This window comes from Callospermophilus lateralis, chromosome 1, assembly GCF_048772815.1.
Source record: "Callospermophilus lateralis isolate mCalLat2 chromosome 1, mCalLat2.hap1, whole genome shotgun sequence".
NCBI lineage: Eukaryota > Metazoa > Chordata > Mammalia > Rodentia > Sciuridae > Callospermophilus > Callospermophilus lateralis.
The window spans coordinates 57,228,131-57,254,293 of record NC_135305.1 but is presented as its reverse complement, the minus strand read 5'-3'; the positions used below and the strand labels follow the sequence as shown (position 1 = coordinate 57,254,293).

Here is a 26,163-nt window from a genome sequence, read left to right as displayed (position 1 = left end):
CAAAAAGAACAATATCTAAAAGCACAAACCTACCATTCAAATTTATCTTGTGTTAATTTTATTTTAAATACATTTAAAAAGTGGATGTCCCGGTTATAGATTATGGATGAAGATACAACTTGAAGAAAACACCAGCCAATGTTACATAGATCTAATGAGGCAGTGTCTGGAGTGGGAGCTGATAGTTTTATTTAAAAGCACAGAGACTTTTATTATATTTTGAAATTAAAACAGAAACTTACCATTTTTTCACATACTTTACAAGACATTTTCATGTGCAGAGTGATTTTTTTTCCTAATTAAATCCACTGAAATATAGTTTTAAAAAGTTAACCTTCTGTCTAATCTCAGGGCTTACAAGTGTTTGCCTCATGCATATAATTTTCAAATGATTAGGTTCAATGCCCTTTGTAAGTTCTGTAGTCATTAACTACCCAATTAATTAATTATTCTTTTTGTTTGAGGGTATTTAACTTATCTGTATGACAAAGTTGGCTGTGTTTCTGGTATTCCTGGAATATTTTATAATTAAATATTAATCTGAGAATGACATAATAAATGTGAATATCCATTCTTGCTATAAACATAGCACAATTTACTAGTGATGATTAAAGTATGAAATGCATAATTTCAGACTTCAAATTCAGCACCACTGCTCTACAAAATACTTTATAATCATCTTAAAGAGACAAATAATTTTCAGAAGTACATAAGATTGTAAAGTTATATTTAAAGATGTTGCATTTTCTTATCAGATCTTCTAAATCTGGCCCAGTTCTGATTCCTTTAGCATTGGGTCTATGGATCATTAGTAATTTTGTCTTTAATGAAACATTGACAAATTATGCTAGGAATCAAAACATGACTCATGAACACTAGAACAATATTATGAAGAGGAATATAACAAAGATAGGAAAGAGAGCCATCAAGTTATGATGAATTTCAATTTGTTCACAAATTTACATGAGAGATACTAAATCTGTTCACAATTGACCCTCATATAAATTTATTAAATTTCACTTATAAAATACATTTAAATTTCATTTAATTTTTATTGGGAGTATCCTGGTTTTGGTTTTAAAAATACTTCAAAAGCCTACAAAAAAGAATACTAAAAATCAATGAAAATGACTCTGCCTTTGATATATAAATTATATACCAAAAAGGAAAAGCATGCACATTTTTTTTTTTTTTTCCAAATGCTTACTTGCAACCATGTCGAGTGCACTGTCCTCTGCCAGAACAGAACTTGAGACACGATGGACCAATATAAACTGCAGGAAAAAAGGAATCATGTAAAAGATGGCGACATAACTGGAAAAACGAGGAACAACAACAGTACAATTTTGTGAAGCAAAATCTATGAAATATGGCCTATTGCCTATGTGTTTGGTAACAGGAATCCATCGTGACCTACGAAGTGCTATGCGACAGGGTAAGTGTTTAGTTACAAACCTGCTGGAAGTGCTTTGCCTTCCATAAATAACCTTTTCAAGATTTTAATGTTTTGTGCTAAAGAAAATAGGACCATATGACAGGAATTCCTTAACAGAGTCTCTTCTGCTAAAACATTTTCAGACTGAATATTGCTGCTTGTATTTTGACCTTTCTATACCATTTAGGTAGAAATGAAGAATCACAAAGGATCGATTTGATACATCACAAAATGGAGAGAGATTCTAACTACAATGACCATTCTTATTTGGGGGAAAATCTACAACATTGTAAATGATTGTTACATTTACTAATTCATTCTCCCTGGAAGTATGGTATTAAGAATCTGTTATTGAGCATAAAAGTTAATTCATAATGCAGACCTTTTTCCTTAAATACTGAGCTTGACTAAAAATGCAATGTTGCAAACCTATATTCTAATCTTTGGAATGTTGAAAAATGTTCAAGTTGTAGGTTCTGATATACTCAGACTCTAATACATTTAAAGATACTAAGTATTTTTGTAATTGGCACAATCAACAAATGAAACAGCCCCAAAGTGGGAAAAAAACAAAGAGGATTTGAGATATAATTAAAATGTTATGAAGACCTCACATATTCACTTTCAGGCACAAGACAATTTACCATCCATTATCACTTTCTTCTCTGCCCTATAAGCATGTCACAATATTTAAACAATTCTATTTTAGAATAGACTTTCCTGTGGCCTATACTCCTAGAAGCACATAATCCCTTCAGCCAATTAATAGGAGGAGTAATTCAAATGAGATGCAAAGCAGGCTGGTGGTGGAAAAAAACGTTGATGAAGGAAACTACTGGTTTATAAGAGAAGAGATAGCAAGCCACATTATTAACAGCATTGGTTTTAGATGTCAGATAATCCTGGATTTGTATCTGGCTTCACCAGGAAACTTTGATTAACTGATTCATCCTGTTTAAGCCTCAGTGGTCCCATTCTTTAAAGGGGGAGAATGATATTCCTTGAAAGAGTTATTAAAATGTTTCATGTCACCATATGGTTATAATCATCATCACCATATTGGGGTTGTTTCCACTGCCACCTTCCTGCCCTATGTTGTTTCAATGGGCTTCACTGTATGCCAACTGCTGAGCCATCAGAATGGGGCTCTATTATTTCTTTAGCCTGGAAAAATGTATGGATTTTCTTTCCAGCACCCTTGGTTTTATGACTGTAGTAGAACCTGCTCCAGGTGCTGTGAGAGGAATATTGCACTCTGAAGAATTACTCTGGAGGCTGCCCTACAGTACATACATGCCATAGTTCAGAAAGTCTCCAGGGTGAAAACCCAAAACCAACAATAACATAAGGCTTTCCAAACCAACGAAAAAACAGCAACTAAGGATTTGTCATCCTTTCCTACTGAGTAGAGTCATTAGGACTCCTAAGTTTGCAGTCTTCCTTTCCACAAGAGTATGGAAAGCACACATTAGTTTTCTTTACTACTATTGTTAATGTAATATAACTGAAAAAATAAAAATATGACAACAAATATAATTTAACCTAGGATTTTCCATTTTGTGAAGATTTTTTGGGATAACTTCCCACATACTTTCTTATTTATTTTTCTTTTTAGTTATATGTGATAGTAGGGTATATTTTAGCATATTACACATAACATGGAATATAACTTCCCATTCTTGTGGGTTGTACATGATGTGGAGTTACACTGGTGGTGTATTTCATATATGAACATAGGAATTATGTCCAATTCATTCTACTGTCTTTCTCATTCTCCCTCCCCCTACTCCCTGTCCAATCCAGTGAAACTACTCCCTCCAACTCCTGCCTAACCTGAGTTAGCATCTGCATATCAAAGAGAACATTTTGCCTTTGAGGGGGGATTGGCTTATTTTACTTAGCATAATAATCTCCAGCTCCATCCATTTACACGCAAATGCCATAATTTCATTTTTTAACATTGAGTAATATTCCATTGTGTATATGTACCACATTTTCTTTATCCATTCATCTGTTGAAGGGCACCTAGGTTGGCTCCAGAGCTTAGCTATTATGAATTGAGTTGCTATGAACATTGATGTGGCCATGTCACTATAGCATGCTGATTTTAAGTTCATTAGGTATAAACCAAGGAGTGGAACAGCTAGGTCAAATGGTAGATCCATTCCAAGTTTTCTGAAGAATCTCCATGCTGCTTTCCATAGTGGTTGCACCAGTTTGTCATCCCACCAGCAATGTACTCACATACTTTCTTTACAAATAGCAGGAGCTGGCTATTGTAAGGGAAGAACATACCTAACAGAATTATGATACTGGTCTGTTTCTTTCTCTATGTTTCTTTTGATGGTCATAATTCTGTAATTCCATACTGAAAGGGGGAGATTGCAGGGGAATTCTATAGCACTTGTTTCTCTTGGGAAGGAGTGTGTGTCTTCTCTTTGCCTTGTGAAGAAGCCAGAGACTGTTCCTGTTTTTGTGAAAACCTCACACAGGATGATAACAGAATTGAAGAGATTCTGCCCTCAGTTTTGCATTTAACACACATTGCTACCCATATGCATTCTCTGTATCCTAACCTCTTCCTAGTATACTCAAAGCATGATGGTAGGAACCAGATATGTGAAGTAGCTCTTTCTGACCCAAATCATATTATAATAGCCTTATTCAGAAAATCGAGATACTCTTCTCATAGGCTTTTATATCTATACTTCATTGGACTCTCAGTTTCCTCGCATGTTTTATTTCATTATTAATTTTGAAACTTCTTTGGTGATTATTAAAGTAATAAAAGTGATGAGCTTATGAGAAAACCCTTGAAAACTATGATAGTAGGAAAAACCCGTTCATATCCCACTACCCAGAGACACACACTTGTTCCCTAGAGCTCATTAAAAGGTGTAGTAATTAAAATGCTATGCAAAATATTCTATCAATGCCCTGTAATCCCAGCAACTCAGGAGGCTGAGGCAGGAGGATCACAAGTTCAAAGCCAGCTTCAACAACTTAGCAAGGCCTTAAGCAACTTAGCGATTCCTTGTTTTAAAATGAAAAATAAAAAGGGCTGAGGATGTGGCTGAGTGGTTAAGCATACCTGGGTTTAAACCCTGGTATCAAAAAACAAAAACAAAAGAAAAATCTGTCAATGGGGAAACTCTATTTTAACAAATTCAACTTTAGATGTTTTTACAAATGCACTATGTTTATAAAACTCACATGGCCTTCAAAGTGTGGGCTTTTTACTGCTCTTTTTTGAACAAAAAATATTTAAAAAATTCACATTGGTTTATGGGTAAGCCATCTTGCCTGAAGTTATTCCCAAATTTAAAGAACTTTATATATGTAATTAGCTTCTCAGTGTCTACATTATTCAAAAATAACAAAAGAAGATTAAGACATGGAAAAACCAACGTTAAACAATTATGTAGGTTTTATAAAGTTGATCACAAATCTGTGACCATTGGCTGAAGTATTGACATTATGTCCCTCTTTCCCTTCCTGTCTCTCTCCCTTTCCTTTTCCTTGTAGTATAAACCTTCAGTCAAATGTATATACTCTGAAAACAGAAAATATTTGAATCCATCCATAATTAGAATAAAAAATCAGAAAATTGACTATTAGTAACAAATGTGAGAAATTAGTCATCTAACCCTATAATTCAAAATATCTTTTTTTTCATTGTGCATCTGTCCTAAGTGTTATTGGCTTAAAATGATGCAAATTGTCAACAATTTACTTAAAAACTTGTGTGTATATCCACTTTTTCCTTTTATGCTATTTTCTAAAAAAGGAGGCAGAAGTTTCACCAGTATTTTAGACATGATGTTGCTTTCAGTGTAGTGTCTGCAGCAAACAGATAAGTCTTCCAGATGTTATGGCAGTTACTAAGAGAAGAATGGGTCTTATTTTAATACACGCAGGATGGTATTTATGTTAATTTTGCATAACACATTCAAAGAAAATGTTAGGATATCCCTTGTCATCAACTGTGAATTTGAGTTTCAGGGCTTTAAGCATTTTTAGACCGTGTATGTTGAAACATTCTAGCATCTAATATTGCTGACTACACAGGCTTTTTTTTTTTTTTTTTTTTTCTGATTGCGCATCCCTGGGTTTCTAACGGAATGCAAAGGAGAAAAGGAAGAAAGGGCGTTTAATGAATCGCAAGACCATGACTTAGAAATGTGATTAAGTCTGGGCTGACTAACAAAAGCACAGGAAGACTCCACATCAATGGCATGTGATTATGACAGGCATAAACACTAACCATTATCAATCGCCCACATGTTTCCAAGGATTGGTCCCATTTGTCTCCAACGGATCCTGGTGTCTTGGGTTAGTGCTGCGTTAGGGAGGGGAATCGTTATTCGGTTCCACCTGCAAAAAATTTAGCACAAAACCAGACTATGTTGACATCTTTTAAATTCATTTTATATGCGTGTGATGTTCCCATCTCTAGGTGCTTGTAATAGCACTAAAGTTTCTCAATAAACTCTTCATGTTCACCTATGGAATTTGTGTATAGTTTAAAAACAGACATACAACTTGTAAGAGCACCCATATCCTACTAGAGTAGTGGATTTATTCTTCATAGCAAGTGATATTTATTTTGTTTAGACATTATTTTTATAAAATGTTTTATTTATTTATTTATTTTTAACTGATATATAAACATTGGACATATTAATGTGGTGTCATGTTATGTTTTGATACATTTATACATTCTGTAATGTTTAAATCAGGTTTTACAATACTCACACTTAGATATTAACCTACAGACATAATTTGTGTAGAGATGGGGTGCTGATTAGCATCAACTACTTTTTAATTTTTTGCTACCCCTTGCCCTCTGCACATGTAAAAAGAGGTAGCAAAATGTTTTCTAAAAAGAAAACATTTCCCAACTTAATTTTGCTGTTCTTGTAAATATTTTTACTATGTAAATCATATTTATTCTGTTAAGTGGAAAGCATTACATAACCATTTTAATTCTAGTAATTCTCAAAGGAATACATTTATGGTCTTTAATTTATGTGAAAAGAAGTAGAAAGTTTCTCAGAGAGAATGCATATCATTACCCAGATAGTAGGTGGCAGAATAACATATAAACTCAGGTCTAATTCCAAAACTTAACTTTTCTATACTTCTCTTTGCTGGCTCTTTCCATAAGTCTTATTTTGGCAGTAAGCCTTTTGGTAATAATCACAGGATTTCCATAACAGAATTTAAATTCATGTAGTCCAAAATATAAGTCAGTTACATGAAAAACGAAAGACTGTATGAACTGTGATCTTGCATCAGCTTTAGCAAAAGTATTTCTCTCCTTCTTTAATGATACTACTTTTAAGGAGAAGTCAGATTCCTTATCTATTATGTAAAAAATGCTATAGTTTCTGTATTACTCATTCATTTTCATTCTGCAGCATAGAGAGAGTTTACTCACCCACTGTAGTTTTCAGAGGAGTAGATGGTGCTGTGGGGGAGGTGAGGGCCAGCACAGATCTCAGGTAAGCATTCAGTGTGAAGCAGGGACCAGGAACGCCCATGGTTAGTAGAAAACTCCAAGCTGACACTAGTAACAACAGAACAAGCACAACACAAAAGCAGCAAAGATTAAAAAATTACTTTTCATCTCTGCCTAAATACAATAAACATCTTTAGAACTAGTGTGAGATTTCTTTAAGATGGCTCTTTACTAAATGATTGCTTTCTCTTTCACCCAGGTCTGACCAGCCTTCAAAGGGCAAGCAGTTAAATTACTGCTATAATAACAAACTCCTTTAAAAGACAACAAATGGTAACTTGAGTCTGAGCTCTTGAATTTGATAGATGGCAAGGCAATTACCATGTCTCACACTGTCACTTCATCCTGTGAATGTGAGACACAAAAATTCTTAGAAAGGATCCCAGCGACACTTCTGCAAGTGAAACTGAGAAGTCATAGCTCTTGAAGTGCTAATTGATTTCCCTGCCTATTATTAGGGGGTCACTAGCCAACATGAGGTCAAGCTTGTTTTCAGTTGTTACTCTCTCAGCAATCTGTTGTAACGGATGGCTGCCGCAGCGCATGCACACACCTCTCATACCTAAGATCATGCTCTTAGAATGAAGCCAATTCCTACTTAAAATCTACCCAGTCATAACCCACCTATTAACTGAAGGACTTCTCTTTTGGGGAAAATGTGTATTTTATTAATGGATATTTTATTAAAAATCCAGCTAAAAACCTACTGAGAAATTATCTCTGATTTAACAGCCAAGTTCATGTGTTCATTTTTAACTGTTAGTACACCCACAAAATAGGGTTTCCTACCTGTTACCAGGTTGATGTGTTCCACATCCCAGATTAATAGAAAACTGTATCATGTGAGACATTGTAGAAGGGAGAACAGGTAAGACGTGGAAAAAGTCTACAGCCCAGACATTCCTCTTATGTCCTTGATGGTTCTTTTGCCTGAGACAAAATTTGGTAGCAGGAGTCTGAAGTTCAGGGTTGATGACCACGGACACCAAAGATGGAACCTTCCAAATAAAGGAAACCAAATCACTCAAAACCTTTCCTATGTTTGTCAATGTGTATTCTCCTAGGTTCTCTCTAGTCATCGCTAAATACATAACTGCCATCTGTTGAGCATCAGGCAATAGCCCTGTGTTCCATTTGTTATTTCATGTAGAAGATGCTATCAAGGAGCATTTTTTTTTTTTTTTTTTTTAGTGACTCAGAATTCCTCCTTTGAAGACAAGTGTGGCTTCTTGTGTGTGATTGATCGGGCTCTCTGTTCAAAGACAAATTGGTCTAAGGTTTTAAAAAGGTTTATCCATTTTATCTACGTTAGCACAAGACAAAGGCAACTTGACATTTACTTGACTTTATCAATAGTGCTTTGGAAAGTGGATTTGTATGATATTAATGGTTTTCCAAACCAGGTATTCTGAATATAGTACTCCAAGCAGAAACTTTCAGAGCCAATGAGTTAATGTATAACTTATACAATTGATTTGGTCTGAGACATGCAGATGCCAGACCAGATATAACCCCACCATGTCCCTGCTGTAAAAGTAGTTCACTAAGAAATCCCAAGTGGTATAACATGGGAACATGCTGGATATTGTCATCAATATTGGAGATAAAGCTGACTAATGAGCATGTGGGTATCGTCTCAGCACAGGTAAGTCTATTATAATAAAAATAATTTAAATCTGATACCCTATGACAAGCATCTCACATGATTTGACGATATTTGCAAATAACCAGAGACTACATTTGCTCTGTATCCACAGGGCAAAGGAAAAAGGTCAACCTCAGTACTCTAATTAGCAAAGAAGAAAGCAAAGGTAACATAAAAGTCTGTTACAATGTCATCTGCCTAACAAATCTCAAAAGGCTGGATAAATACTTATTAAGCTTGATAGCAAGGCTGTAAGGCTGCATGATTACAGTCATATTTAGAGCTTTCCTGGGGACAAGAATAACTGTCAGTCAGAGTATTTGGTTCCATTTTATTATTGCTGATGGGCTATAATTCTTTTCTTCTTGATAAAATCTAATTTTTACTTGTTTCAGAAATAAAAGTGAATATTAAAATGTCCATGTCACTTTTTTCTTTTAAACTGGCAATTTCTTGGGCTGTCAGGAAAGAGATTTATTCTCTGTATCTGGCATGGTCTTCATGGTTTTGACTTTGGCTTGTCTGGGGAGTTGAGAGGTGAGCATTTGGCTCAAGGATTGGAAGTTGTACCTTATATGAGGAATAGGAAAGAGTATCCAGTGCAATGTGCTCTTTTCTTCCTTCTATCTTTGCATACAAGATGATGTCATTTTCGTGAGAATCTCCGGGGTCACAAATTCCTCCTGCACGAAATAAAAATTTCATGGTGTTAGGACCAACCTGCATTCCCCAAACATCAAATACAGTGTTAAATTTCAGAATAAGAACTAACTATGCCACCCAGATGTCACTTCATAATCCTAGGGGCTGCAGTTGTAGCTCAGTGGTAGAACACTTTCCTCACACGTGTGAGGCACTGGATTTGATCCTTAGCACCACAAAAAATAAAATAAATAAAACAAAGGTATTTTGTTCACCTACAACTAAAAAAAATGATCCTAAACAAAGATAATCAAACCCAAGGAAATCATTCATGTAGATAGTTCAGATGAGCCATGCTAAAGACTTGATATTGGTGAAGGTCAAAGTAACTATTTGCTTAATGGGATTACTCAAGTAAATGTCTGTGTGTAGCAGGACAACATGTCTCTGTTTCAACCCACATTAAAAATGATATGCTTTGGGGGAGAGAACGGGGGTGAATTAGAGCAAATTATATTCCGTCCTTTTATAAATTACATCAAAATGAGTTCTAGTGTAATATATAACTAAAAAGAATCAATAAAAAGATGTGCTCTTGCTTTTTAATAAACCATTACTTTCTTATATTTGAGGTCTTTATGGTCAAAGTTCAGAACCTATTGATTATGATTTTAAAACAAGTTTGGTGATGCACTGCATTAAAGACTTATAAAGTGGTGTCATTCAGGCTGTTGCAAAGTAATACCTATGGTATTTTAGCATATATATTTGTATTTTAAGTGAGGTTCATTTTACATTTTTCATTTTTATATTTGGTACTTCATTTGATTGTTGGAAGGTACATAAAGTAGTTATTCACTATCTACTTCACAGTCCACATGAAATGATATGCTATTAGAACTGGAAGGTACTTAAGATTTTTCTGATGATGAAATTGAATATCAGGGAGGGTACTGGAAGTTCAAAATCATTTAACCAGCTGGTGGAAAAGCCACAAGTAGATACAAGTCTTTTACCCTTTGATCCTCTGTATTTTAGTCAGCGTTTTCATTTCTGTGACCAAAAGGCCTGACTGCAACAATTTTAGAGGTGGAAGAGTTTATTTGAGGCTCACAGTTTTAGAGGTGGTGGAAGGATGTGGTGGAGGAAAACAGCTTAGGACATAACCATCAGGAAGCAGAACGAGAACTCACTCACCAGGGACAAAATGTATACCCCAAAGGCACACTCCCAGTGACCTACTTCCTCTAGCCACACCCTACCTGCCTGGTTACATGCCCCCCATCATCCATTCAAGTGCATTAATGCATTGATTCAGTTAAGACTTTCATAACCCAATCATTTTACTTCTAAACTTTCTTGCATTATCTTACACATTAGCTTTTGGGGGACACTTTATATTTAACCATAACACTGTTATTTTCACTACTGTGCTTTGCCAATAATTCTTGCTATTTCTGACTTCTATCCATCGTCTCCATAACCTGGATTTTAAAGGATCCCATGTCTAACTAGATGCCTCTCCCCACCCACCATTATCCTTCATATCAGTCATGATCATGACAACAGAAGTGTGAATGTGTATATGCAATCACGGGAAAATATCCTATCCTTAAGGCCCAAAGTTTGTAACATTATTACAAACTTTTATTATTACTGTTATTTGTGGTGGTGGGGATTGAACCCAGGGCCTTGTGCATGTGAGGTGAGCAGTCTATCAACTGATAGATATCAAGCCCCACAAACTTTAATTATTATCTGAAAAATTCTTTCAGTTCTTAAATCAGCCACTTTCAATGTTAATTTTTATCTACAGGCACCTGCTGTTGCTAGCACTCTATGGTGCTATAATGCAATCCCAGAGTTCTAGAATGAGATTACCCTTTGAGAATTAAACTAGTAAAATAAATAATGGTTGAGACTCTTAACGTGAAATAAAACACACCAAGAAAGGGTCAATTGCTTATAAATGGTTGATTCAAAATTCATCAGCGTAACTGGTTCTGATCTTGGGAAGAAATGATTTGCTAAGTGATGTTAAATAAGAAAACTAGAAAGAATCCAGTCAGTACAAGAAATCTCATAATAATAGAAGAAATATTAGCAAAAGAAGAAGGACATCACAGAGCAAGACTTTGACAGGATATCTATAGCCTGGACAGGAATAAAAGGGTTATTAATGATAAAGGCAAGTCCTGTTAATTCATTTGGCAAGAAGTGTCCTGCAGTGAAGAATGATATATCAGATTATCATAGTTCTGAAATTCTTGCCATTAAAATGACTGGGTGATAGGTATATCTGATTTGATCCTATAAACATTGTTTATTCCTTAATGCTTAACAGTTAAAATTGTCATACTTATTGAGAAGAATTATGATTTGTCCATAAGCCTCCTCAGAGCTTTTAGCAGGAGCCAGTCTCCAAGATCCCATTTCTGGGATTAATTAAGAAAATTGATTTTTTTCTGAATCTATAAGCCTGAGACCTGCATAGTGACAGTAATGACTCCACCAAGGTCACCAGTGAAGCCCATTTTGATTGGCAAGCTGTCTTATTTATATAACTCCCTTAAAATTTCATCTTCCTAAGTGCAACAATTCTCAACAATCTAAACTAATAGTTAAACAGATGACTTGTACTTGCTTTGGAAGCACACTACTGGAATTATACTGTGCAAATACTCTAAACTCAATTCTCCTAGTCTAATTATAAAATTATTTGGCATTTTTGAGAAGCACCAGTGGAAGTAACCCAATAAATCGTCTTGATTGCAGAGAAGCAAGGGTCTGGCTTGAAAACTAAGCTTCTTTAAGATAGACTAGAGTATTCTGGGAGTTTGCTACTAGAGTATCTAGTTGAGCCAGAGAAGGAGGAAGTTCAGCACACATTCTCACTCTATTGCTGTGTTCCTAGAGCTGCCTAGGGGTTTGTGGGATAGCAGTAAGTTACAGGGTGGAGCTGTGGAAATTAACTTCCATATTTGGTCAAAAAGTTTTGGAGAGTAGATTGAGATTCTGGCTCATGACATACTGACCTTATAGTTCAGTCACTTGTGAGAAAATCTGCCTGATAATCTATTTAGTTCCCAAAGAGGATGGAGGAGAGTGATTCCAGGTGGGATGACAGGGAAATGATCTGCAGCATAGAGAATGCCACAGAGAATAAGGTCAAATAGGACAAGGCTGAAAGATCAGCAGGGACTTTTGAGAAAGAATTCCTAATGTGAAATGCCTGGGAAACCAAAGCACATGGAGTTTAAAAAAAAAAAAAGTCTGCTCCTTCAAGAACTTATTCCATAGAGTTAAGAAGAGATATGGTCTGGATCTTGAGGAAAGGGCAGTATCTGTGGTTTTCCAGTTTCACAAAGAATTGATGGTGGAAATGGTGGTAGGCAATGTCTGGACCAGGGTTTTATTTTGGGCCAGACTTTCGAGCACTTACTGTGTGCAGTGATACAGTCAGCTTTGTGTGGTTGGGACTGAAATATCCAACAAGAACAACTTAGAGGAGGAAAAGTTTATTTTGGCTCATAATATCAGAGGCCTCAGTCCACAGACGACTACATTGCACTGGGACAAAGGTGAGGCATTAAATCATGGTAGAAGGTCAAGGATCCAGGGATAATATAATCTCCAAGCAACCCCTCAGTGACCTACATCCTTCAGCATATTCTACCTGACTATAGTTACCACCCATTAATCCATTTAAATTTTTAATCCACTGATTATGTTACAGTCCATCACAATCTAATCATTTTACCTCTGAACATGTCTTTTATTGTCTCACACATGAGCTTTCTGGGACACCTCAACCATAACAGTTCTATAATGAGCCCATACTACCAAAGTCAAGTCTGTAGTTAACATTATTTTGTTTGACTCCAAATTCACACTGCCACTCAGAAGGGAAGTCTTGGATGATGGTATTTGTTTTCCTGTTTGTTGTTTGTTAAGTAGTACTGAGGATTGAACCCAGGGCCTCATGCACGCTAGGCAAGCAATCTACCACTGAGCTATATCCCCAGCCTGAATGATGGTATTTATAAAGCATTAACATTTGGCATGTAGATATGTTTGCCTCAGGTAAATTTGCCTATTTAAATATTTACAGGATTAAGTAATATGAACTGAAAATAGAGAAAGTAGATATGATAATAATGTAGATCTCATCCTAATGGATGCTTGTTGCTCAAGGTCAACCACCTATAGAATACATCTTGTGATTTTGACATAAGCATCATAGTTTTAGCATTTATTACAAACTTCAATGTTTTGATAAGTACAGTTAGTAAAGTCACCGTAAATGATGGTGTCTGGAGGAAAGGATCCATGTTAAAAACAAAATTCCCTTTTAGAAAAATCAGGTTTTTTTAAAAAAATTGAGTATTGAGCACATTCGCAGGCTTACCAGGAAAAAGAACTAAAAAGGTTAAAGGTCACAGGTGGTGTGGGTTTGCTGCACCACACCTAAAGACACAGGACCCAAATTATCAATTCTCTGTGATTTCATTAACTTGTTCCCTGTGCCCTCTGTGCTTTCCTAAGAACAGTCCATGAACTGCATCTGCTTGTCAGAGAGATGCAAAACATGTGGGAGCCTCGCCCAGCCCAGAATGGCGGAAGAAGGTCCAAAAGGAGCCAAGACATTAAAATGTTGATAGACTTTATCTGAAAGAGCCCTCTGAGGGTAATTTATCAGTTCTGTGAAGTTTCAGTGACAGCAGCTCCTACAAGAAGAAATGAATTCTTCCTTAGCTTCATAACCTTTGATGCATTGTGGAAAGTAGCACTCAGGGGGCATCTCGCATAGCAATGAATGCAAAAAAGGATTTCAATAAAAGATAGATGAATGGCTGTTTTTAAGTATTTTAAATACTGTTTTAAGTAGCATTTAAGATACTTATTTATACGAGGAAAGTGATTTTTTTGAGGCTTTACTATTTGCAGAGCGTTGGACTAGAAGAGGAAATATATCTTGACTTCAAAAAATTTGTTATTTAGTGAGGAAAAACAAGTCCGGTATACAGGAGTCTCTCTTATTCCTAATTTTGTTTCCAGTGTTTATTTTCCATGGTCAACTACAGTCTGAAAATATTAACATCTGTCTTGCCTTGTCTAAGACAGAGAGACCACAATTACATAATATTTATTGCAGTTATTACAATTGTTCTATTTTATTACTAGTTATTGTTATCAATCCCATACTATGCCTAATATATCAATCAAATTGTACCATAGATATGTGTATGTATAAAGAACCAGTATATATAGGATACAGTACTATCTGTGGCTTCAGGTATCCATTGGAGATTTTTGAACATATTAATAAGGGTGATATGTTGCTACTTATATGAAAAAATGTCTAGAAACTGTTGTGCACCACATTTGTAGTAAAAATGCAGAGAAAAAAGATATAAATATGAGCTAAAAGAACTGAGCACATTGTAGATGCTAATAAATACTTATTGGAGGACCAATAAACAAATAATCAAATGAATGATGTCTGTTACGTTATTTTTGTCCTGTTCATTGAATTCTGGCTCTAAAAACAGTGCTGAATACTGGCCCTTAATGAATTTGTGTTTGAATAATTGAATGTATAAACAAAGGAAAAAGACTTTGAACTGAATTTTGGAAACTGAAATTACATTCACAGAAATCTGATATGAAGCAAGCATATAATACATCATGGACAGGATCTGAGGGGGAGGGAGTATGATGCCCTTTAGATTAACAATTAGCCACAGATACTCCAAAGGTGCCAGAGGGGTTACTTATAAACCATCTTATGATAAATCCCTTCCCATAGTACTTTCTTTCCCACTAGCTATCCAAGTTTCAGTTTTTTCTATAGGTCCAGTCTTATCCTATCCCACCATATCCTACCTTGCCCTCTCCTCTCCTGTCCTAAAACTAACACCTTCCCTGGATACTGTGGTTTCCTCAAGATCCAGACTTCATTTGTTTTCTTAACTCTACTGATGACATTCTTGAAGGAGCAGTCCTAGTTCAGTGACATGTTATTTTCTTTCTTTTTATTTTTATTTTTTAACTCCGTGTACTTTGGCTTCCCAGGTGTACACATTAGGGATGCTCTCTGGAAGGTCACTGGTGGCCTCCCAGCTTTTTCCTGGTTGGCCTTTCTCTTTGTGGCATTCTGTACACTGCAGATCACCTCCTGTCATCTCACTTGGATCACTCTCTTTCATCCTCCTTTGGTGTCAAATGACAGACCTTCTTCAGACCTCCTTTGAAACCTTGTCTCAGTCTCCTTTGCCTACTCAGTCCTTCTACCTATATCTAACTGAGGGTTCTTCCTAAGAATTTTTCATGTCTTATGCTACTTCCACTTGGGAGACATGGGAAGTCCAGGGGTTCCAGCTGTCACCTGTATGTGGATGATTTTCAAATCTGACTCAAACCCTGAATAGAATTTCTTCTTTCCCATGACATTCTAGAAACCCCAGTCTTAACATATCTAATAACAAAATATTCTCCACACTTACCTCTTTTTTTTTTTTTGGATATTTCCTAGTTTAGGAAAATGACACTATTTTTCCAGTCACCCTGAAGAGAAATCTGTGTCCTCTCCAGTATAGTTCTCACTCCACCCCCCACCCCCACAGTCAACTCTTCAGTTACCCCCTCTCTGTCCATTCTGTGACATTACCACCATTACTGCCTGGATTCTTTCGTTGCTTGGTCTAGTGCAATAGCCTCCTGATTTAGGGTAGCTGGATAAACACATTGCATGGAAAATATTTATACAAAAATATTGTTTGTCTGTAATATGTTTAATTGGGGTTGCATTTTTTCTTTTACCTTTGTCTTTTTTTCTCTCTCTTTCTTCCATCTGACAAACTTGCCCTAACTAGAATACTGCTTTCTGATTTCATATTGTTTCAATCTTTCTTTCATTCTTTTGTCAGAATCATCGTTCTAAAGCCCACCAGATGGTATTCTACAGAACCAACAAGAACTCTCTGATGGTCCCAGGTAACCTAGAAAAAGAAAACTCTTCAGGATTAAAGAAAATCACTACTCAGCTCCAATTCACTTTTCTAGCTCAGTCTTCCATGCTTCCATTCATCTATGTGTGAGAAATCACCCAGCCCAAAACATAGCATGTACTTTTATTTTCATGCTTTTTTTCCCCCATAAATGGCTTAGCTTAGAATTCTCTTCTTCCTTTAAATGCAAATCACGCCCAGTCTTCAAGGCGGAGTTCAAATGCCATCTCCTTTATGAAGCTTTACCTTTATCCCTCCACTACAGTTTCCCACTGTGATTGCTCAGGGTTTTTTTCTACACTTCCATAGCAGTTTCATTCCACTACAGCAGCCTGCATTCTCCCTTGTACATAGTTAGGTGTTACTTGTGGGTAGGAGCTGTGTCTAAGTAATTTTTATATCCATAGCAACAAAGAGATGTAAGTCTATGTATTACTCACTGTTTTGAGTGCTTTGTGGGTATTAACTCATTTGACCAGCAACACTGTGATTCTGGTGGCATTATTCTCCCAAGTTGTAATCTCTACACATCCTAGTTCAGAGTTCTACATTTAATAGACATTTATTACTTTTAATTGAATGGAGATGATTTATTTGGGATAATGTACTTCTTTGGCTTCCTTCGAGTTAATTTTCCTATATAATCAACACTATTTTTAATTCATTAGTTTAATAACTTGCTTTGCTCTAGAAAGAAATAAAGATGACTTAATATCTCACATATAGACACTTATAAAAAGGAATTTACACAACGAGGACTTAAACTTATATAAACATACTTAACTGGGTTGCTTTTCTGTGAAAAAGTCAAGAATTCAAATATATTATGTAAAAAATGGTAAAAAGGGAAAAAAATCTAAATTAAATTGGCATAATAAATATTCATCCCAACTTTTTTTTTTTTTTTTTTTTTTTTTTTTGCAATAGGTTTCTCAGGAATCGCTTTTAATAAAATGAGAGACAGCATGAACATGAATTATTTAGAGGAAATGAACTCTGGGCCTTTAAATATACAAACCATTTCAAAGTCAAGGCAAGGATTTTCTTAAATGTGAGATTACATTATTTTCTATCTATGACTTCTCAGTTATCAAACAGATCATTATTGGAAACGAGTTAGCATCACACAGGCAATATGCTTGAGAGCATGATACAGTCCTGAGGTTTACCATGCAAATCTGAGTTGGATGATTGTCAAAGAGGTGAAGTAAGGAATGTGAGATAAATAGCCATAGCCAAAGAAGCCTAGATTCAGGAGACCTGTTTGTCCTGCTGAACTGACATCTCTGCTAGGAAGTTCAAAGGTAGACAATGTTTGTTTCCTGTTTCACTTCCAGATGTTGCCTGTGCTTTCCCGGTCACTCAACAAAGAATGCATGTGACAACTACACACTTTTCTGGAATGACATCAGGAAAAAACATGTCACCATGGCTCTTGTTGACTAGCAGGCTAAATTTTGGGGGAGGGTGGTTCACCAATTTCAAAACCCTGATTCTTCCCTGGGTATTTTTCCAGCTTTGTTTACTCTAAAATAAATCTAAAGAAAAACGTGGCTTACGAATATTTCCTTTCTTTATGTGTTTGCAAAAAGAATGTAGAGAATATTATTAAAGTATGATAAAACGTTATAAACTTGTTTGTTTTACAGTCTCTCCCAAAAAAGAGGTTAGGCAATGATGGGATATCCATTGAAAACAAATGACCTACCCTGAAAGACTGCTTTTTGGTGAGGTTACTGGAGTTGCTTTGCTCTTAGCTCCTCTCCTATTGTCTTCTCAGCCATGAACATAGAGTGAGAGGTGAAGGAAGGTATTGTGGCATTTTTCTTGAGGCCTAGTCATGGCATGCTAAGACTAGCTCTTGGCAAGAAGACACCAGCAGGGCCCATGCCATAGGCCTTTGCTCTGTCCGCAAAGTTCATATTTCATGAATTTTCATTTTACATAGTAGATACCAAACAATCTTACTTCTTAGGAATAAGTCCTGGACCGGAATCTGCCCTAAGGTCAACAAAGTTTGTTCAAAATGTACCTACCCATAACGAAGTAAAATCTCAGGTTCCCGTAACCAGTAGTGTCCATATATGGAGTGCATAATTTCCTCTCTCCGTCTTTGAGGAAGACCATTGATAAACCTGATTCTATTGTTCCGCACTCTGTACCAATAACAGCTCCCAAGATGTCCCATCTTTAAAAAAAAAAAAAAAAAAGTCATTGAGAGCAAATCTTTACAAAGTAAATATTCTGTTTTTAACTAAGAACATTTATTTAGCAATGAATGATTCTGAAATAAAGGTGGTACTGCAGACTTTAGGCAATGAATATACTTGGAACATATCCCATTCACAGTTATGGTTCTTCTTTAGAGAGACAATTTTAATTAGTACTATGCTAGTTTGTCTACCAAATGGCCAGAGCGTGCTCCCAAGTAGGACAATGTTTACTCTCAAAGTACTTGCAGTTCAGTTCGGGAATCAAATATGAACTAAGGAAACAGTGAACCATTGAAAGCAGTATCATAATATAAACCCTTGCATGGTATTTTGCATATTAAAAATAATTATAGAATGAAAAGCTGTAATAGCTGCCAAAAGTCCAGCAAGTTTTCAAAAAGGAGACAGGATTTAAAATGGGTCTGGTCCAATAGGTCTTTGGATATATACAAGAGGATCAAAATAGCTAACTCCTATTTAGTGCTAACTTAGATGTCAGCTCCTTTTCTAGGCTGACATATTCTTCACATATTATACGCATTTAATTCTCACAGTAACCCCATATGAGAGTAACCATTTCTATCCTAATTTTTTTCAAGTTATTTACTTATTTATTTTGGTACTGGGGATTGAACCCAAAGGTACTTAACCACTGAGCCACATCCCTAGTCCTTTTTGAAATAGGGTCTCTTTAGGTTGCTTAGGACCTTGTTAAGTTGCGGAAGCTGTCTTGAACTTGTGTGATCCTCATGTCTCAGCCTTCTGAGTCTCTGGAATTACATACCCAGTTCTATCACAATTTTGGATGGAGGAACTGAGATTCAGAGAAGTTTAGGACAGACAACAAAGAATGGAGATGGTACTCAAATCCATGCAATCTGACTTGAGAGCCTGTCATATACTGTATTTGGGGTTGATGACAACATGTGAGTAGAGGCTGAGAACTGGGTATGACCCTGACACTATTAACAGTGAGATATCAACAGACGGTGAAGAATGCATACTAGGTAACAGCAAAAACTATACTTGATTAGTAAATTGGAAGCAACTCATGAAGAGCTCAGAAAGAGGATTTCAGACTCCATTTCAGCAGCCCTCAGGGTGATATTTCTAAAATGCAAACATGATTATGTCTCTCCTTTGCTTAAGGTCTTTCAGTGGCTCTCCCTTGCTAATCAACAAATTCCAAACTCCTTAATGCAGAATATAAGGTTCTTCTTGGCCGGAAGCAAGAGCACTTTCCTAGCTCCACCTTTATACCAACTCTTTGGATATATAACATGAATTTGAAGTTATTAAATTATTGTTTGTCAGGCCTCCATAGCTTTAGCCACTGTCTACTGGTGAACTCAGAGTCAATCTTCAAGATGTCCTTTAAATATTGCACACCTTCCATAGGGACCTTCCCAGACTCCCTTACTTCCCCTAAATAGCCACACCATCTCTCTGACTTAGATTCTTCCTTCATGATGCCACTGCTCACTGCATATTGCTATTACTTCTTTATATGCCTTTCTTTATCTTGATGTGTCAACTCCTAAGACAGGTATTTTATTTTTATATTCTTAAATTTAGCCCAGTGTCCAATACCCAGTAGAAGCTCAATAATTCTGTGGAACTAGGGAAGTATCAAAGGATTCTAGATCCAGAGAGGGTGTAAAACATAATCCAATGGGCTTCCTGAATCCCAGCTTCACTTTCCTCTGCCTTCTGTAGCTTCATCTTTACCCTCTCTTGTGAGACAACTCACTCTTTGCAGAGTAGGAAAACAGCTCCTTCTGCCCTTTCCACCCAGACCTTCCAAGGTTGAGAAAGGTCAAGGGCAGGTCTGATTTCTACTCCTTCTCCCAGATTGGTGATATGATATTTCAGTCACAAGGTCCCCTGTATCTAGACTTAATGACTTGTGACACCATGGTTGCCCAGCTTTGACTTCAGTTCTCCTTCCACATTGAAGTCATAGCTTTGAAGGTCAAGATTCTCTGCCTGATGGATCTTCGAGAAACCATCCTCCTATCTAGACCCAAGACTTGACATGACCACTGGGCTTTAGCTTATCCATCAGCCTTGGCTCTGGGCACACACTTTAAATGTTCAATATGTTCAGAAAGATTTTTAGGTTTTGATCTCTTTTCAAGATTCAAGAGCTTAAATGAATAATCTTATATAACATTGGATCCTTTCTTCCCCCAAATGCCTCTCTTCTTGTCTATAATCTCTCTTCTCCCATTACAAATCTGATTCCTTTTGTCTTTTCCCCTTCCTAAGTCTGACCCATCTGTTGCCACCCAAGTGCTGGTTTTGACAGTGAGAAGTGAAAATAAACTAGTAGGTCAGAGAATGCTCAGAGCTCTAAGCATTTATAGCACAACACAATGAAAAGGCCTTTAAAACTACTCAAAGAGAAATCTTGTAAAACTTTTATTATTTTTTTAAATTATAACAGAAGTCAGAGATTTTTTTTTTTTTTTTTTTTTTTTTTTTTTTTTGAAGAATGACCATAAACTTCTGATGTACACTGAGGTCATTTCCATGTTTTTGCCATTACTAGCAGGGCTGCATTCAAGGTCCTGTGTAAATGTTGACATGCACACATGCTTTCTTTGCTGTGTCTGTGAGAGAGGATGCCTAATCCCCTAAGGCACTCATTGCATTATTGAATTTTTTTCCTTTGCATTCACAATGGTACTACCTATGTTCACCTTAGGAGAATTGAAAAAAATAGTGACTCAGATTATTTTCTGTGTTATGGGGTTCTCATAAGAATCTCAGTTGTGAAACGTTAACAGGAGTACCATGTCTGGAAAAGGAATTACTGGGAGACATGTCACTTATCACTCCACTCTTCAACAAAACAATTGGATAAATACCTGTTCCCATCAGGAGGGTTTAAGATTCCTATCTCCCCACAAGTTCACCTTCACTTGATTTTGTCAAACTTTTATAATTTGGCCTAAGAGATGGAAATAAAACTTTATCACACTTTGACATTTCTGTGATTACTAATGAGGCTGGAAATCTTTTCATGTTTATGTCCAGTTGGGGTTGCTCTTTGAGTTGTCTATTTCTGACTTTTGTCCTTTTTCTACTAGAATCTGTCTCTTCTGGCTCATTTCCTTGTGATTTAAGTTTTGTTTACTCTGGATAGTAACAGTAATCTTTCCTTGGCTAGTAACCTTTTCTTTTTTTTTTTTCATTATGTTTATGTGTCTTTGGGTAATATAAAAAGTTTTTAATTTATCTTTTATTTATGGCTTGTAACTTTTTTCTGTTCAATAAATCTTTCCCTACCCTCAGAACATAAAGAGATTCCCTTGTACTTTTTCATATGATTTTAAAATTTTGTTTCTTACATTTATGTAGTCTTAATTCATTTGAAATTGATTTTGGATAATAAATAAAGTTGAGATCCAATTTTATTCTTTCTATACAGGCAACTGGTTATCCCAGCACCATTCACAATTTCTTCTCCAAATGATTGACTGGAAATGCCACTTTTGTCACAAAATAATCTCCTATAAATGTCTCCAGGTTCCAGACCCATTAGCCTACACAGCTATCTCTATGTTGAAACCAAGTGGTTTTAATTGCTATTTCTGTATAATAACTCTTGATAGCTGCCCCCCTCCCCACATGCCTTTCACTTCTTCACACTTGGCCTTGGCTGCTCTTGTCTGTGCTTATTCCTCCTAATGAATATGAGAATCACCTTGTTGAGTTCCATGAAAAACCCCGCTTGGACCTGGTTACGAATCCACCATTTCTGATTTTACTCAAAAGAAATAATCCAATTTAAGTTGTTGCTTCTCTATAAAAAATCTTTTTTTTCTCTATTTGATTTTTTTTTTTTTTTTGGTCTTGGTCTTTGGTATTCCAAAGGTTTTTGATGAATGAAGGTGTAGGTTATTTTATTTCTTATGCTTTGAGGACCTGATCAGCCTTGTCATTTTGAGGATTCATATCTTTAATCAGATCTGGAAAATTGTAAGTCACTGTCTTTAATATATTAACTTTTGCCCATTCTTTCTACATTTGTTCTGGAACTTTCACTAGACTATATATTTTATGTTATATTTTCCATGTCTCACATTTATTATCTTTATTTCTTTCTATATTGCATATTCTCTCAGTTCTATCTCTAGTATAGTATTCTAATTCTTTAGCTCTTTCTAACTTTTAAAAACTACATAGTGAATATTTAATTCTATGACTGTATTTTTCATTTTTAAAAGCTCTCCTTGGTGTTTTTTAGCATCTATTAGGTTTTTAAAATAGTATCCCTTCTTTTAAAAAAATTCTTTAAAGTAATTTAATCATGTTTGTTTTATATCTCCCTCATATTTCTCTTTTACCAATTTCTCTTTTTTATGTATTTGCTGACTGTCCTTTTTGATGTATCATAAGATCATTTAGATGATAGTTTTACATTGTGAGTTCACCTCATTTCCTTATGGAATTATTTCCATTGTGAATTCCACACACCTTGCAGGAGGGTTTCATATTTGTGTTTATGAGCACTTTGAAGCTTCCCTGGTTCTGAATTCTTTTTGACATTAATTTCTCAGTTAAGCATTTTCTTATAACCCAGGTAGAATGAATGTGACTTTTACATTTGTTTAGGGTTTCTGTTCTCCTGGGAATGGAATCAATGAAAGGAGCTATTACCCCAATTACTTCTTTATGGAGGAGGGGCTTTTCAAGATCCCAGCTTTATACAGGAATATCAGTTCTAGCTGCCATCTGCCAAGTGTCCTGTATGGGTATTTTAACCCAAATTGTTAGCCTTAGATTATACGGGGGTGTGGTATGCCCTGAACTATCTAAATGTGAGCTGGAAAGCTAACCATCTAGGTTTAATCTTTGCTCCTGGCATCTGCTCATTTTCTTTCCCTATCCTATGGCTAAGCATTAAAAAGAATTATCATACTAATTCAACATTTCTATGTGTTTGGTAGAGGGAAAAGGACCATGTGAACTCAAATTTGTCATCACAATTTCAAATTTTTTAGCAGGATGGTACTATTGACAATGATGAGAAATGAAAAGAAAAAAATTAGTTCATTTTAGGCCCTCATTAATTATATTAGGGGTGTTAACAACAAATTAAAGGGCTATGTAATCTTTCAGATCAGTAAGTGACTTTTTTCAAGTAGTATTCAGTATTTTAAAATGTTAAATAATCACCAAGTTTTAAACACAATTGGCTATTAACTCTTCCACTTATCTTTAAACATTAAAATTATATACTCTGTATCCTTGGTGACTTTATTATAAAGAAAGTAATTTCATAAATAAGAAAGCAAACAATTGTTAGTTGCTAAATATTAACAGTTCTCCAAGGTATGGAGATGTGTTCCCTTCTAAGAAAATAAATATAATGATCATTAGCCATAAGTTCCCCCATCCAAGTCTTAAGAGATATTGAAAAGCATCACTAAAAAAGAAAAGAAAGCATCTCTAAGCAGCGTATTTAAGCCACAGTTCATCTCTCAACAAACAGTCATTAGTTCCACAAAATTTCATAAAGCAGACCAATTTTGCTGTAAGTCAATATGTACAAATAGAATTATAGCTATTTTAGGTAAAATGTTCAGTTATTCTAGTTAAAAACATGTTTTTCATATTTCTTTTACAAAATTCATCAACTGTAGTTGACTGCTTAATATTATTTGCAAAGCAAAGGTCATTCAAGGAAATAAATTCTAGGTACACCAAATAAATAATATATAAACATACTACCACACACTGGCAACAGATATTGAAGGTGATATAATAATGACACAATTACATGCATAATAATTTTAGGGATTTATTTTATGATAAAAGACTAATATTTTGAATTTGTACACAATATTTTAAAAATTAAATTAAATATTTAAAAACTCATTTCTTCTTATTTTCTCTTATTTCTTCCACTTGTTTCTGGTCATGTCTAATTGGTGAGTTGTTATTTGCCAACTAACTTGTCCATAAATGGAGGCAACTAGGAGACATAGAGGTAAATGGCTTGCCTGAGGCTACTGTCTAGCTCTAAAACTGACATCTCCTATTTTTCAGTTTCCTGTGATCTTAGTAGTTACTGTTCTAAAGAGAGGATTTCACTAGGATGATATGTTGAACCTTCCCAATTTATAACAGATTTAGAACCAAAACCTTAGGAAATGCACATGCACATGCAACACACACACACACCCACCCACCCACCCACAACCACACACACACACACACACACACACACACACACACACCCCGATTATATCAATCATTCAAAGAATACATACAAGTAATAACTTTTTGTAACAGCTCTTCCTGGTACTGGTTCACTTGTAAATTAACCAGGAGTCTCTCCTGACGCATACATGAAAAACTTCACATTGGTTCATTGGTCTTTTACTTGCTCCATTTATCCCAATTAAACCACTCAGCCTACTGATCCACGAAGCAAGTTAAAGTTATAAATGATGCAGATGATGACTCCTTTTAGACATCTATCTGCTTTAGAGCATTTTTAAAGGGAAAAACTAAATTGCAAAAGATGGAATTGTCATAGACTAAAAGAACCTTCTATTCAAGTAAGAAATGAGATAAGTAGCCAGTGTCTCTTAATTATTTGTTGTAAATAACTTTTCTAGATTAATCTGAAATAAATTATTTTCACAACCTCAACCACAAAGCTGTCTGAAATTCGATTCAGACTGTTCATGTATTATCAATCTTTATTTTAAAGTCCAACATACCCAATTTTACTTGTCTTTATTTTTCCTGCTAAAGCTGTTAGAAAATAACAAAAGTGAAGTCAATGTCTTTTGAAACTGAAATATTTATAATCAAATGAAATGGGAAAGTTTAGTCTACTTTGAAGAGAAAGAAGCAGAAAAAAAATATGCTTTCCTAAATTTTACAAATTATGCCTGTGGTAAAAATCTCATTGCTTTGAATAAATTACCCTGCATTTATTAAAAATTCAGTAGGAGCTTGTTATAGCACAAGCTCTTTCTTTCATAAATTTATATAAACACTGGCTCAAGCATGGTTAGAGGCAAAATATCCTTAAGTGGATCCCAGAGCTCCCTGAGCTGCTGGGAGCCTTGAGGGAGAATCTTTCTCCTCTCCCTGAACTTCAGAGTCCTAATCTCTGTAGTCACAAAGTTGTGGTTGTTTCCAGTTTAAAAATGATGTAGTCCCTGATGCTCTCCTAATATAATAATTGCTTTAAGTGAAATTATAACATAACCAAACCTGGAGACCAGCAGTGGTTATTTGAGGAGCTCATAGGTTAACAATACCTTGGATGCCACAGCAGTTTCCCTCAAAAGGAATGTTGCTTTTGTAGTTTAAATTATGTTTTTTTCCAAGGCAAAGCAGTTTTATGTGAACTGCATTTAAAGGAATGCCCCCCTAAGGGGCTGAGCTTTCCACAACGTAGCAATTTATATTTATTCTTTGATGACTAATTATAAAATAAAAGCCTCTATATTATTTCTAATAAATACATTGGTATCTATTATGTATTACAAATAGCATGGGGTGATGTTGGAGCACACAATAAAAAGGTTTCCTATCAATAAAATGCCTTAAGGTAACCTAATTCTTTAGAGATAGCAAGGTCACAATGATATTTAATTTATAGCTTTAAAATAAGACTTTCTATTTTTTGTTGTCATAAAAAAGGAGCATTTTATTAAGCAAAAATCATC

General features: G+C 35.5%; 1 protein-coding gene across 2 annotated transcripts in view; it reads right to left on the bottom strand.

The window, feature by feature from the left end:
- Reln (reelin) overlaps window positions 1–26,163 on the bottom strand; it is a 452,906-nt gene that overhangs the window by 145,047 nt on the left and 281,696 nt on the right. For both annotated transcript variants that reach the window (XM_076862447.2, XM_076862444.2), the window contains exons 12-17: window positions 18,290–18,441; window positions 9,172–9,284; window positions 7,746–7,954; window positions 6,876–7,004; window positions 5,700–5,809; window positions 1,208–1,274 (exon numbers count right to left, since the gene is read on the bottom strand). In XM_076862447.2, coding sequence (XP_076718562.1) covers window positions 1,208–1,274; window positions 5,700–5,809; window positions 6,876–7,004; window positions 7,746–7,954; window positions 9,172–9,284; window positions 18,290–18,441 — 780 coding nt within the window. The remainder of the gene's footprint in view (window positions 1–1,207; window positions 1,275–5,699; window positions 5,810–6,875; window positions 7,005–7,745; window positions 7,955–9,171; window positions 9,285–18,289; window positions 18,442–26,163) is intronic.